Source organism: Chiloscyllium plagiosum, chromosome 38 (genome assembly GCF_004010195.1).
Source record: "Chiloscyllium plagiosum isolate BGI_BamShark_2017 chromosome 38, ASM401019v2, whole genome shotgun sequence".
In the NCBI taxonomy this organism is placed as follows: Eukaryota; Metazoa; Chordata; class Chondrichthyes; order Orectolobiformes; family Hemiscylliidae; genus Chiloscyllium; species Chiloscyllium plagiosum.
The window spans coordinates 1558967-1572932 of NC_057747.1; the positions used below are offsets into that span (position 1 = coordinate 1558967).

The 13966-nt window shown below is 47.3% G+C and overlaps 1 protein-coding gene across 1 annotated transcript in view; it reads left to right on the forward strand.

Annotated features, from left to right (window-relative positions):
* Positions 1-13966, forward strand: part of LOC122541719 (S-antigen protein-like) — a 27336-nt gene that overhangs the window by 12170 nt on the left and 1200 nt on the right. Inside the window, exon 2 of the mRNA XM_043678607.1 lies at positions 13362-13923. Within this exon, the coding sequence (XP_043534542.1) occupies positions 13362-13923 (562 nt within the window). The remainder of the gene's footprint in view (positions 1-13361; positions 13924-13966) is intronic.

Genomic DNA, 13966 nt, shown 5'->3' on the forward strand with positions numbered 1-13966 from the left:
GCCACTCTCTCAACCCCATCCCTCCAGCCCCTTCATTCTCTTCTCCCCCCCACCCCACTCTTGCCTCATCACTCCGATGCCTTATTACTCCTGAACAATCTCTGAACCAATAATTCTTCCAGATATTTGCGAACAATACTCCAACATGGAGGGGGTTCATCTGTGGGGCTGTACACGTGGAGGAACTGGAGGATCCAGCAGTACACCCCGAAGCCCTCATTAAATATCCAGTATCAGGGTACCCACAAATACAGGGGCATCAGAGCAGCTGGAGATGTCTGTTACAGTGCTGGTTAGTACTTTCTCAATTGACTCTGATGGAACTCTGAGGGAAGTCCCCATTCTGTCCAGTATAATACCTCAGCTCCGTCATCCCAAGTCTTTCTTAAATAGACCAGCTTCTCGAAATTTCTGCCACCAATTTTCCCTGGAACGTCGGAGACTGAGGGGTGACCTTATAGTGGTCCATAAAATCATGAGGGGCATGGATAGGGTAAATAGGCAAAATCTTTTCCTAGAGTGGGGGAGTCCAGAACTAGAGGGCATAGGTTTAGGGTGAGAGGGGCAAGATGGGACTGAAGGGGCGACATTTTCACACAGAAGGTGGTGCGTGTATGGAATGAGCTGTCAGAGGAAGTGGTGGAGGCTGGTACAATTACAACATTTAAGGGGCATTTGGATGGGTTTATGAATAGGAAGGGTTTGGTGGGATATGGGCCGGGTGCTGGCAGGTGGGACTAGATTGGGTGGGGATAGCTGGTCGGCATGGACGAGTTGGACCAAAAGATTTGTTTCCGTGCTGTGCATCTCTATGATAACCCCTCCCACAGAAGGATTAATCATTTATAAAGAAGAATCAAAAAGCATGTCTCGGCATTGAGTCACTGCCAAACGTTCAACAAGTGAGACAGCCTGTCCCTAAATCACATAAACAAATCAAACTATGTTAATGAGGGATATCATAACATGGGCACAGAGATACACCCATACAAGCCCAGAACTGCAAAACTAAAGGCTGATTTTAAGGGTCCTCACTGAATTCAGCCCTGGTTAAAGTGTGTTTCACAAGTTCCCACTGAGACAGGAGTGGGTTCTTGCAAGGTGGGAGGGTGGGGAGGAGGACCTGGTCACAACTGAGCTACATGCTCTAGGTCCAATACTGAAACAACCAGATTCCAAAAATGCTCAAAGATGTTACTACAATGAAGGAATAGACAGGGAGAGTGCAGGTTTGATATGAACAGGACCATTAGATCCTTAATGATCACCCATTGCCTCCAATCAATGCTGCAGAAAGCATTGTTTATTATTCATTCACAGGGCGTTAGATCATTGGCCAGGCCAGTAATTATTGCCCATCCCTAATTACCCAGAGGGCAGTTGAGAGCCAACCATATTACTGTGGGTCTGGAGTCATAGGTACAATGGCAGTTTCCTTCCCTAAACGACACTGGTGAACCAGATGGGTTTTTACAACAATTGGCAATAGTTTGATGGGCATCGTTAAATTCTTAATTCCAGGTTCTTTTCATTGAATTCAAATGCCACTACCTGCTGTGGTGAGGTTTGGCAGGGTTTGCTACCTGAGACAGAGCCTTTGAATTGGCTACAGCCCTGAGGGCAGCAGGTGCTTTTCCGTACCCTGAATTCAAAGCAGTTCCTTCCCTGGGCCTGTTTCTGAGGAATCCCGGATGGAATGGAGTCACCAAGCTTTGGTTTCCAGTACAGCATGATTCCCCTGTTTTTTTCCTGTTCACCCAAACTCAGGCATATCCACACAGCCAACCCCTGCTGCCTTCAACATCCTCCCCCACCACCATCACTCCCCCCCCACCCCTCATCAGCCCCAGTTAAAGTAGCAGAAACATCTCACAGCAGCTCCGGGGGCTGCACATTCAGGATCATTCAGGCTGCACAACTTCTTGAGCAACATGATGTCGCAGTTCAGACATCTAGTTAAAAATCACACACCTCCAGGTTATAGTCCAACAGGTTTATATTGGAAGCACTAGCTTTCTGAGCGCTGCTCCTTCATCAGGTGTGATTTTTTAACTTTGTACACCCCAGTCCAACTCTGGCATCTCCAATTCAGACATTTAGTCACTGAGAAAAGGTCATTAGGCTGGCACAATGTCAACATGCCAGGTCTATAGCAGGGGGTACATCAGGGCTCAATCACTGAGTGCCCAGGGCTCCAGGAGGTGGCTATGCTCATGTCAGGTCCTGTGCCAGGAGTATCGCCAGCCTCTGAGTTCTGCCCCTGCCAATGTGAAGCTATCAAATGGAGAATTTGGGTACTTACAGCTGCTTGCGGGTATGGCACAGGAGCATTGTGAATGACTGAGGTAGTAAGCAGATTGATGACCTCTGTCTCCTGTTAGTGGAATCTGGAACATTTCTGTCTTGTAACACCCAGCTCAAAATGCAGGCCTTGAAAAGCAAGTCATCGATATGACTGATTCATTCAGAACATCCTGTCATCGCCTTACTCTGGTTTATGGCTGGGAGTGCACTGCAGAGATTCATGTTCTGTACACAAACAATTGCAGCAAATTCCAGGAGTCCAAGATACACGCTGCTTTCAAACCACAAGCAGAACTGCCGACTGTGATTGCCACATCGTTCAGAGTTTGTGTGTGAGCACGTGTCAGCATGCAGTTCCAGCAGGGAGCAATCCCAGTTTAAGGTTCAAGACCTACGCCAGAGAACACAGTCTAATCTGAGCTGACACACGGAACCAACCCGAAAGGAGTGCAACACTGTCAGGGGAGTGGGGGGCGGAGGGCAGTGGGGGGGGGCAGCACTGTCAGATGGGCTGTCTTTTAGATGAAATGATGATGTCTGTTAGTCCTCTCAGGAAGATAAAAGAACAGAAGGCACGACCTGTAGACCAGGAAAATTCTCCCCAATCCCAGACAACCACGAAGGCCAACCTCCCAGCTATAGAATCCAACCACCAGGCCCACTGTCAAGATTCTCAAAGATCCATCCCACCCTGGCAATGCTTTTCTACATCCTTCACCATTGGGGAGAAGCCTGGACACACGCACCAGCCGGTTTCAAAACAGTTTCTACCCTACTGTTGTTAGAATACTGAATGGACTCACAAACTCTTAGCATTCACCTGTACCTGTTTTTTTCTGTTTTTGCCGCTGTTTACCTATTATTTAGTTATCCATGCTATTTAATTCTGTGATCTGCCTGTATTCTCGCAAGACAAAGCTTTTCACTGTGCCTCGGTGCATGTGACAATAAATTCAATTCAATTCAAAGTCTCATAGCATTATCCTGGTCATTACATTCCATTGTCTTTGGTGAGGTCTTGCTGTGCTGAAATTGACTTATGTTTCTTTTACATTGCAGCAGTGATTTACATTTCAAAAGCAGGCTGTGAAGCATTCTGGGACACTCTGAGGAAGCAAAAGGTGCTAAAGTAATGCAGGATCTTTCTCTTTCCTAAAATTCTTCTCTGACGTTGGTCATAGTCACTTGCAACCTCAAGATGAAAGCTGCCAACTGCTGGAGACAACCAGGAGCCTTATTTCCAAGTCTAACCCACAAAGGCACGTGGTCTGTAAATTCCACCTTTTTCAGGTGAAGGTTAGCTAGGGGATCCCCAGGTCAGGTGAACATCAGCAGAGATTGATTAATTTTTATTTGACAAGAATGTGAAGAATTATGGAATGATCAAAGTGGGGACAGGATTACAGTCTCCCTCCAATCTCATTCTAAGCCCAATTCCCAAATGCCACAGCTCCAACCTACCAACTGGCAATAGTCTGGAAGGACCTAGTGCTATCCTTGTCATCTGAGTTAAATCCCTAAGCAGTGAGTGGTATAGGATCTGCCTCAGAAGCTGGGGAGGCATACTTAATGTTGGCTTTCCTTTTTTTCTCAGAAGTGTAATGACATATCTCTGGAACAGGTGGGACTTGAACCCAGACCTCCTGGTCCAGAGATAGGAACAGTACAGCTGCACCACAAAAGAGCCCCCAATGCTGCCTTTCTAAAGGGAATTGGATAATTACTGGAATAGACAAGCACTACATCCTTCACAGAATTGGGAAATGGGCTTAGACTGAGGCTAGACGATGTGCCCTGTAGAGAGACTGTAGTTCACATGGTTACCTCTGTCCCACAGTACCTTTTGTTTGATGCCTGGACTATCCATAAGCTCCATCCTCTGCACAATCAAGGAACCCACTGACTCACAGTCAGAGCAAAAGCTTACAATTCCCATTCTCAGGATTCCCCAGATAACCAACAGCAAAACCAATAAAACCGGTTCATTCAAACAGTCTGGAACTTAAACAGTGGTGAGCTGCAGAAAGCAGGAGATAGAGGGGAACATGACAAGCAACAAGCGAGGGTTTTAAAAGTTAATGACTTTCTTACATTAGAGAAAAAAGGGTAGGAAAAGTAACACAACCTATTAAGAACAGATAAGGATTACACAGTAATTGAAAACATAGAAATAGCAAAGGTGCTGAATAATCACTGCATGTCGATGCTCACAGGAGAGAATTGTATTCCTGAAGTTGAAGGGAAATTAACAGCGAATTAAAAACTAGACGCAAGTAAGAAATCAGCATTAGAAAAACAATGGTGCTAAAGAGCCACAAATCCTCAAGTCTGATCATTTTGTAAAATCAGGAAAATACAGGTGCTTGAAGGATAATCTTCCTAATGTCAGGGCGCATTTGTAAAGAGGTTAACACTTTAGCTTGATGACTTTTATCAGATTCATTCTAACAAAAGGTCATTGACCTAAGCCCTTCACTCTGTTTCTATCCCCATTGGTGTTGCCTGAGAGTTTCCAACAGTTGGGTTTTTTTTTCAATTTTACCGTTCACTGTTTTTTGCAACTCCTGAAACTTTCTCAGTTCTGGACTTCCTTCAGATTCGCAAAATTGCAAACACACTATTTTTGAATAAAGATGAGAGGTACAAAGAAGACCAAGAAATATTAAACCTGTTGGTTTAATATATTTTGTGGGGGAAATTATTGAAATTTATATTTACCTAAGCGCTTAAAAGAAATTTGAAATTATAAGAGAGAGAGAGAGAGAGAATTGATTGACAAAGGCTCGGTCATGTCTGGCTACAGATTTTTAATCGGGAAGGGAATCAAAGGTTTTGGGAAAGGCAGGGAAGTGGAGTAGGGGATTATCAGATCAACCATGCTCTCATTGAATAGCACAGCAGGGTTGAATGGCCCCCTCCTGTTTCTAAGTATTGATATTCAGATATAAAAGCCCCTTAGAGAAACATATTGACAGTGGAGAATGAGTGTATATTGCCCTGGGTTCCTAACAGCCTATTAGCTCACAATTACAGCTGATCTGGTTCCCTCACCTCAGAGTTGAAGCCCAACTATTTACAATTCCCATCATTGAATTACACAAAATACCAGCTGTATTCTGGCTAAATTTGCTGATGGTATAGAGATAGGCAGAAACCACAAGGTGAGGAGGATACAAAGAGTCTGCAAAGGCACTTACATACTTTAAGTAAAGGCCTACAATTTAACCGACACATGCAGGTGTGAAAATGAGATTGTTCACTTTGGTGAGAAAATTCTTTAAATGGAGAATGCTGTGGTACTGAGGGATCTGGATGTCATCAAAAGGTCAGCTTGTGGATACAAAACATTATGAGGAAGATAAATGGAATATTGGTCTTTCTTGCAAGGGAAATGGAATATAAAACAAAAGATGTCTTGCTACAGCTGTATAGGGCATTGATAAGACCGTTGGCACACTGGCCTTCACCAGTCAGGGCATTGAGTGGAGACGTTGGGAAGTTATGTTGCAGTTATACAGGACGTTGGTGAGGCCGCACTTGGAGTATTGTGTTCAGTTTCGGTCACCTTGCTACAGGAAGGATGTTACTAAACTGGAAAGCGTGCAGGAGAAATTTACAAGGATGTTGCCAGAACTCTGAGTTATTGGGAGAGGTTAGACAAGCTCGGACTTTTTCTTTAGAGCATAGGGGACTGAGAGGGGATCTCATAGAAGTGTATAAGATCATGAGAGGCGTGGATAGGGTGAATGCACTCAGTCTTTTTTCCAGGTTTGAGGAATTGAGGACTAGAGGGCAAAAAATAAAAGGGAACCTGAGGGATCAATTTTTTATACAGAGAGCGATACACATATGGAATGAATGGGCAGCATAAGTGGCTGAGGCGGCTACATTAACAACATTCAAAATGTCCCACATTTGGACAAATAGATGGATATGAAAGGTTTAGAAGGATATGGGCCAAGTGCAGGGAAATGGGGTTAGAATAGATGGACATTTTTGTCAGCATGGACTAGTTTGGGTCAAAGGGCTTGTCTCCGTGCTGTAGGTCTCTATGTGAATTATAACTGTATTAGACAGGTTTAATGCAGGAATCTGTTCCTGATGACCGGGGAAGTTCAAAATGTCAGGGGTCAAAGTGTCAGAAGGCAGGGTAGGCCATTTAGGACTGAGCTGAGGAGAAATTTCTTCCCCCAGAGTGTGGTGATCATGTGGAACACTCTGCCACAGAAAGCAGTTGAGGCCAAAACATTAAATGTATTCAAGGAAGAGTTAAATATTTCTTAGGGCTGAATGGATCAAAGATATGAGGAGAAAGTGGTAATGTGGGTGGGGATGGAGGTGATAGGTCAGAGGAGAGGGTGGAGTGGATAGGCGGGAAGGGAGATTGGCAGGTAGGACAGGTCATGAGGACAGTGCTGAGCTGGCAGGTTGGAACTGGGGTCTGAGGAGATGACCTGGGGGTTGCAGTGAGAGAGAGACTCACTTAGATTCTTGTGGAGAGAGGAGAGCTTCTTCAAGGTAGGCATCCTTACAAGAGGATTCGCAGTAAGGTTAAAATCAATTAGGCAACATTCACCTAGTCTCTGACCTATCACTTCCATCCCCACCCCCATTCACCTATTGTACTCTTTGTTACCTTCCCCCACCCTCCTCTCTGACCTATCATCTCCATCCTCACCCCCATTCACTTATTGTACTTTTTGCTACCTTCTCCCCATCCCCATCCCCTCTCCCATTTATCTCTCCAACTTGCAGGCTTCCTGCCTCTAGTCGTGATGAAGGGCTTTTGCCCAAAACGTCGATTTTCCTGCTCCTCAGATGCTGCCTGACCTGCTGTGCTTTTCAGCACCACTCTGATCTAAACTTTGAGGAATCTATGGACATAATACAACTGGACTCGCTACCCAAACAAAAACAAAGATCAAGAATGAATAGAAAGATCCCAATGTCACACTCACCAACAAGAGCTTTTATCTCAGTCCATTTGCTGAGGGCCCAACCTGGCCTTGTTGACTGGGTGGCATGAGGAGGGTGTTGGGCCAGGGAGGGGAGGGTACAGAGATGGGTGAAGAGGTCACTTTGGATAAAGGGAATGTTTACAGGGCAAAGCAGATGCTTATAGGGGAATTTGACAAGAAAAGGTGCCGAGTGTTTAAAAGCAGCTGAGAACTGCTTTTAAAGACATGCTTTTCTGTTAAAGCCAATCCTCTTAAAGAGCAGCATCAAACAGCCACCCACCTGCTGGGGAAGCTCCAGTTAACACCTGGATTTTCCGAGAGAAATTTCATTTCTGCCAAACTCCTTTAAAAGGCAAATTCTAATTAAAGCTGCTGCTGCTCCCTACCACAGTCATTGGTCCCCTGTAAAAGACACACAGCAAGCTGGAACCATAAAGCTCTATTTGATCTTTCTTCTTGCCTTTAGAGCACCTATTAAATGTGCCAAGCTATAAATTAAGAAAGGTTTCTATAGGCATCACAATCCCCAACTAAGACAAAAACACACTTGTCTCCCAGCTTCCTCACCCTCACTTCCAGGGAATTTGCACATATTCCACGTGGACAACTCTGTATCTATCACTAACAGACGACCCAAGGGTCAGACTGAGAGACAGACACACACAACACACAGTAATAAACCACCAGCATCTCTCTCCAAACAACACACTCGGAGCTGGTGTTGGGGGAGGGGTAGTCTCCTCCTCCATCCTGGCACAAAATCTAACAACATGTAGGGAATCACACAGGGATAAGGTTTTAACAGGAGCTTTTGAGAGTTGAGACTGATGAACCTTTGTTCAGTTACAGTATTGAGAAACGGGAATAGAGTTGAGCTCCAGATTGATTATAATCTAACTGACTGGAAGAGGGGCTGAATGGTCACCTCTAGCTTCTGTGTTCTTAAGAAATATCTCACTACTAGTGAATGGGTTGGATTTGAAAGATTATTCCCCCTCCCCTGAATGGCTGAGAGCTGAACCCTTCCACTATGTGGGCCAGTGTTTGTCACCTCAATGAGTATCAGCTGGTCAGCCAAGAAGACCATCACAAAGCAGCCAGAACCCCATGCCCATCCAGAGAATGCTGGAGAAACTCATTAGCTCTAGCCATGTGAGGAGACAGAAACAGAGTGAACATTTCAAATCAATTCCAAAGTAGAGTCACTTTGGGCTTAAAATGCTAACTCTGTTTCTTTCCAAAATGCTGGCAGACCTGCTGTGTTTTTTCCAACATTTTCTCTTTTTATTTCAGATTTCCAGCATAATTTGCTTTTACGCCATTTACACTTGTTGGGGGAAGGGGATGGGAGTGTTGGACTATGGCTGATTCCATGGTTCCCGGATGAGCAGAATGAACCTAGGATCACCCTCCAGTCTCCCAGCATGTGAATCGACCCAGGGCAGCTGGAAGTGCTCTGACCTGCCTGACAAGATGTGCTTGTGCACGAGACTGCCTGACAATCTGTGAGACTGTACCTTAGTGACTGCCTGACAGTGTGTGTGTGTCTCGGAGACGGTAAGGACTGCAGAGGTTGGAAGCCAGAGTCAATAGATGTGAAGCTGGAAAAGCACAGCAGGTCAGACAGCATCGAAAGAGCAGCAGGAAGATCAACGTTTCGGGTCGAAACCTTGGTCAGAGCTGGGGAGAGGGAGGGAGCCCAGACAGAAGGAAGGGTGTCAGGCTGGGGGTGGAAGGTAAGTGGGATGGTGATGGGGGGGATGCAGGTAAGGGTTATTGTGATTGGTCAGTGGGAAGGCTGGAGTGGATGGGTGAGTAGAGAGATGGACAGGTTGGGTCAGGTCAGAGAGGGGAGGAGGAGAGGAGGACTAGGCCAGGGGGAGAAGGGATTTTGAAGCTGGTGAAGTCAATGTTGAGGCCATTGGGCTGCAAGCTCCTCAGGGGAAAGATCAGGTGTTCCTCCTCCAGTTTCCATCTGGCCTCACTCTGACAGTGGAGGAGGCCAAGGATGGACATGTCACCGGGGGAAGTGGGAAGGGGAATTAAAATGGATGGGAATCGGAAGGTCGGGTTGGTTAGTGCATGCAAACCAGACCCCAAGTCTGCGTTTGTTCTCCACGATATAGAGGAGACCATATCGGGAGCAATGGATACAATAGATGAGGTTGGATGATGTGCAGGTGAATCTCTATTGGATCTGGAATGTGTGCGCGTACCTGCCTGACAATCTGTGAGCCTGTACCTCTGTCTCTGTCTGACAATGTGTGAGTGTGGGTGTGTGACTGCCTGGCAATGGACAGATTGTACCTCTCTGTGTCTCCCTGATAATCTATATGTGAGCGTGTATGTCCATCTGTGTTTGCCTGTCAATCTGTGAGATTGTACCTCTCTGTGCCTGCCTGACAATGTTTTTGTGCATGTGTTTGCCTGTATCTGTTGCCAGTCTGTGTACGATTCTGCATGTGCCTGTCTGGCTGCCGGATAATATATACCCACCTGTCTGTATGCCTTCCTTCCTGACAATCTGTGTATGCCTGTTCTTCCAGCTCCCTGGCCCATCCTTATCCTCTTGCTTCTCCTCCCTCACTTTCACCACCTCATCTTCTCACTGACCCTCTTCTCCCTCCCTCTCTGGTCCTTTCCCTCCTGTCCTGAGGGGAGCAGGGGCCCAGACTGATTTGCTTCTTAACACCAAATGCTGGGTCCAGTGAGGGAGGTGCTGCTGAGATCAGTTTAACTCAATAGCGGCCAGGGATCAAGCTCATTCCAGGGGGGTTTTGACGTTAGTGGAAACTTGCATGTTAGCAGTTCTGGAATGGAGTGGATGAGTTAACTCATTCTTACACTGTTGAATAACCACATAACCACTGGGGAAAGAGAACACCCACTTTAAAAGGATCCACAGCTCTGCATATACATTCCAAAATAAACCCAGTGGATGAGGTCCTCAAATCAGGGTGGATTTAGGTCACACTCGATCTGACTTTAGTGACTAAGGATTACAGCAGCAAAATTGGAATGAAATAGTGAAGGCACAGGCAACAAATTCTGAATGACAAGGAACCCCACTGTCAGCTTTGAACGGAGCCTTATTCTGGGGGAGAAAATGTATAAAGCAATAGCTATTCTGTACAATGTTAGCTAATGACAAGTGTGTGAAAGACATCACCCCAAGGGCAGGGAGAAAGGGTGGCAAGAGGTAAAGGTGAGGAAGGTATGACTTTTCAGGGAGGGAAAGAAAGGGAGACTCAATTAATAAACGTTGACTGAATGAGCCAGATGTTAACACAAGGATCTTGAGATTTACGAGGTGGTGATGATAGGAGGGAATGCTGCTGGCAATTTCATTCCACTCCCACATGTTTTATTAAGTGGAATATTCTCCTCCAGGATTAAACAAATTGAGCTGATCCCAATACAGTGAATTTACACACCGTGCAGGTGCAGTTAGATTCAACCTTCTGGGTTTATAGGAGGCTCATAAAGACCAGTGTTTGGGAGGGCGGGCTGGAAGGAGAGAGGGTTGGGAGACAGCGAAAAACAGGAGAAGTTTGGATCCTTAAAACAGAAAAGATACCAAGGAAATCTCATAGTGGCATATGGAAGGCTAAATAAGAAGAGTCTGTTACCATCAGTCTATAACCAGAGGAGACACTATCCAATGGGAGATTTTTGTAAGAACACAGTGAGCTATGATTCGGAATGTATTGCTTGACTGGGCAGCTGAAACTGATTCGATAGAAAGTCTCAGACCAGAATTTGATGTACACTGAGAAAGGAACATTCCACAGAGCTGCTGTGGGGATATGGAGCATGACTCATTGGAATAGCTCTTTCAAAGGGTTAGCATAGACATGATGGGATAAATGGCCTCTCAATGCTGTATGCCCTCAGGAGCATTTCTTATAAATCTCCTCTCAACCTCACTACCCTCAGTCTCTCCACGTATCCCTTATCCTCAGCAACATTCCAGCAAATTTCCTCTGCAGCCTGTTCCTGAACAGGAGTGCCCAGAACTGGTCACCATTCCCAAGTGGAACTTTCATCAGGAAACTGATAGAAGGGGTCATCAACTGTGCTATTAGGTTGCACCTGCTCAGTGACGCCCAGTTTGGGTTCCGCCAGGGCATTCTGACCTTACTACAGCCTTGGTTCAAACATGGACACCAGCGTTCAGTAGCAGCAATGTGTACTATCTACAGGATGCACTGCAGAAATTCACCAAAGATCTTTGGACAATACCTTCCAAACCCACGACCAAGGGCAGCAGCTACTTGGGAGCACCAACACCTGCAAGTTCCCCTTCAAGGCACGCACCATCCTGACATGGAAATATACCGCAGTTCCTTCACAGTCGTTGGGTCAAAATCCTGGAATTCCCTCCCTACCGGCATTGTGGGTCAACCCACAGCAAGTGGACTGCAGCGATTCAAGAAGGTATCTCACCAGCACCTTCTCAAGGGCACATAGGGAAGGGCTATCAACGCTGGCCCAGCCAGAGATGTCCAAGTCCCATAAATGAAATTTTTAAAAATGGAAACGAATCATGATTTCCAACACCTGAGCATAACTTGCTTGTTTTTGTCCCCTCCCTATAAAACCACAGATCTCGCAGCCTTTTCAACAACATTTTAACTTAGCCTATCCTAAGAGTCTATGGTTCAAAACCAAGACAATTTTGAGGAAAGCACCACACTGACCCCAAGCAGCTCAGCACAATCCAGTGAGTCCTGATCACTGAAGGCTGAACTTGCTGCTCACTAAACATTTGGAGGGAGAGAGTTCTGAAGAAGGGTCACTGGACCCCAAACATAGGCTCTGCGTTTTCTCCGCAGATGCTGCCAGACCTGTTGAGTTTCTTCAACAATTTCTGTTTTTGTTGTGGAGGGACAGGCGGCTGGTTAGTCAAACACAAGGGAAGGGAGGGCAGGGGTTAGTGCAGGTGGAGTGACTCTTTATTTCTGAATAATCAGTATGAACCCATCATCACAGATTTACACACCAGGCAGTACTGTGATGCATGAAGGTACCAACAGCACGGATAGGCAATGATTCTGTCAGGGTCAGAAATACATACAGGAACACTGAGCTCCTGAGACAGACTGAATCCAGGCAGCAAGATCTCTTTTAGTGTCACTGACTGACATTGACTACACCAACACAGCGAGAGTCAGATCAACTCATCCTTAACATTTCCAAAAGCTGTGTGTGATTTTGTTTCATTGCGAATTCGATCTTTATTGTGTGATTGGGAAGTGGGGGGTGATGAGGGCATGAACTAGTAAGGAGTTTATTCCTTGGGGGCATGAGATGGTACAAATGTGGGCGTGCGAGAACATTCCCAGAACATATTCCCGGAGAATGAAATTCCAGGACTTGACTTGGCGGGGGTTGGAATCCCTAATCAACAGTGTATGGGTGGGTTTCGCTTTGGTGGGTCGGTGTGGACTTGTTGGGCCGAAGGGCCTGTTTCCACACTGTAATCTAATCTAATCTAAAAAATGTGGGCGTGCGAGAACATTCCCAGAATATATTCCCGGAGAATGAAATTCCAGGACTTGACTTGGCGGGGGTTGGAATCCCTAATCAACAGTGGCAGGGGATCACAGATCCCCATGGCAGAGGATCCCAGAGAGCACAGACCCCCCCAGGGGTCAGGATCCCAGAGCTGAAAGACCTAACTGGGGATGAGATCCAAGATCCCAGGTTGGATGGAGAAGATATCAGATCCCTTCCAGCACAGTGGAAGAAGATCCCATCGAACACATAACCTCACAGGAACAAATCCAGCATCCCCTGTTGGGGGAAAGAGTTCACAGGTTGGGCTGGGGGAGGGGATCCTGGATCTCTGCTGAGTGATCCACTGGGAGCTCTCAGATCCCCGAGTGGGAGTGATCCTAGTTACTGGGGGAGAGTTCTGTTCTTGGGATAAGTTCATAGAAAGTTCCAAAATTCATGCGGGTGGATTCCCAGAGACATGGCTATTCCCCCCGGGTGACCCAATCCCGTTCGCTTCCTGGTCTCGGGACAATCCCTACTCACCGGCTTTGCAGGGATCCTTGTAGTCGATCGGATCCGGAGTGTCGATCCCCGCAGTAGATCCCAATCCCGGAGAAGCCAGGAGCAGCAGCGGGACGGCGGAGACCAAGTGCAGGACAAGCATTGCAAACCCAGGGAGAGAGGGACCGGAGCCCGGGGACTGAGAGTGACCGGAGCCCGGGGACGGAGAGGGACCGGAGCCCGGGGACAGAGAGTGACCGGAGCCCGGGGACGGAGAGTGACCGGAGCACGGGGACTGAGAGTGACCGGAGCCCGGGGACGGAGAGGGACCGGAGCCCGGGGACAGAGAGTGACCGGAGCCCGGGGACGGAGAGTGTCCGGAGCCCGGGGACGGAGAGGGACCGGAGCCCGGGGACAGAGAGGGACCGGAGCCCGGGGACGGAGAGGGACCGGAGCCCGGGGACTGAGAGAGACCGGAGCCCGGGGACAGAGAGTGACCGGAGCCAGGGGACGGAGAGTGACCGGAGCCCGGGGACGGAGAGGGACCGGAGCCCGGGGACAGAGAGTGACCGGAGCACGGGGACGGAGAGTGACCGGAGCCCGGGGACGGAGAGGGACCGGAGCCCGGGGACAGAGAGTGACCGGAGCACGGGGACGGAGAGTGACCGGAGCCCGGGGACGGAGAGGGACCGGAGCCCGGGGAC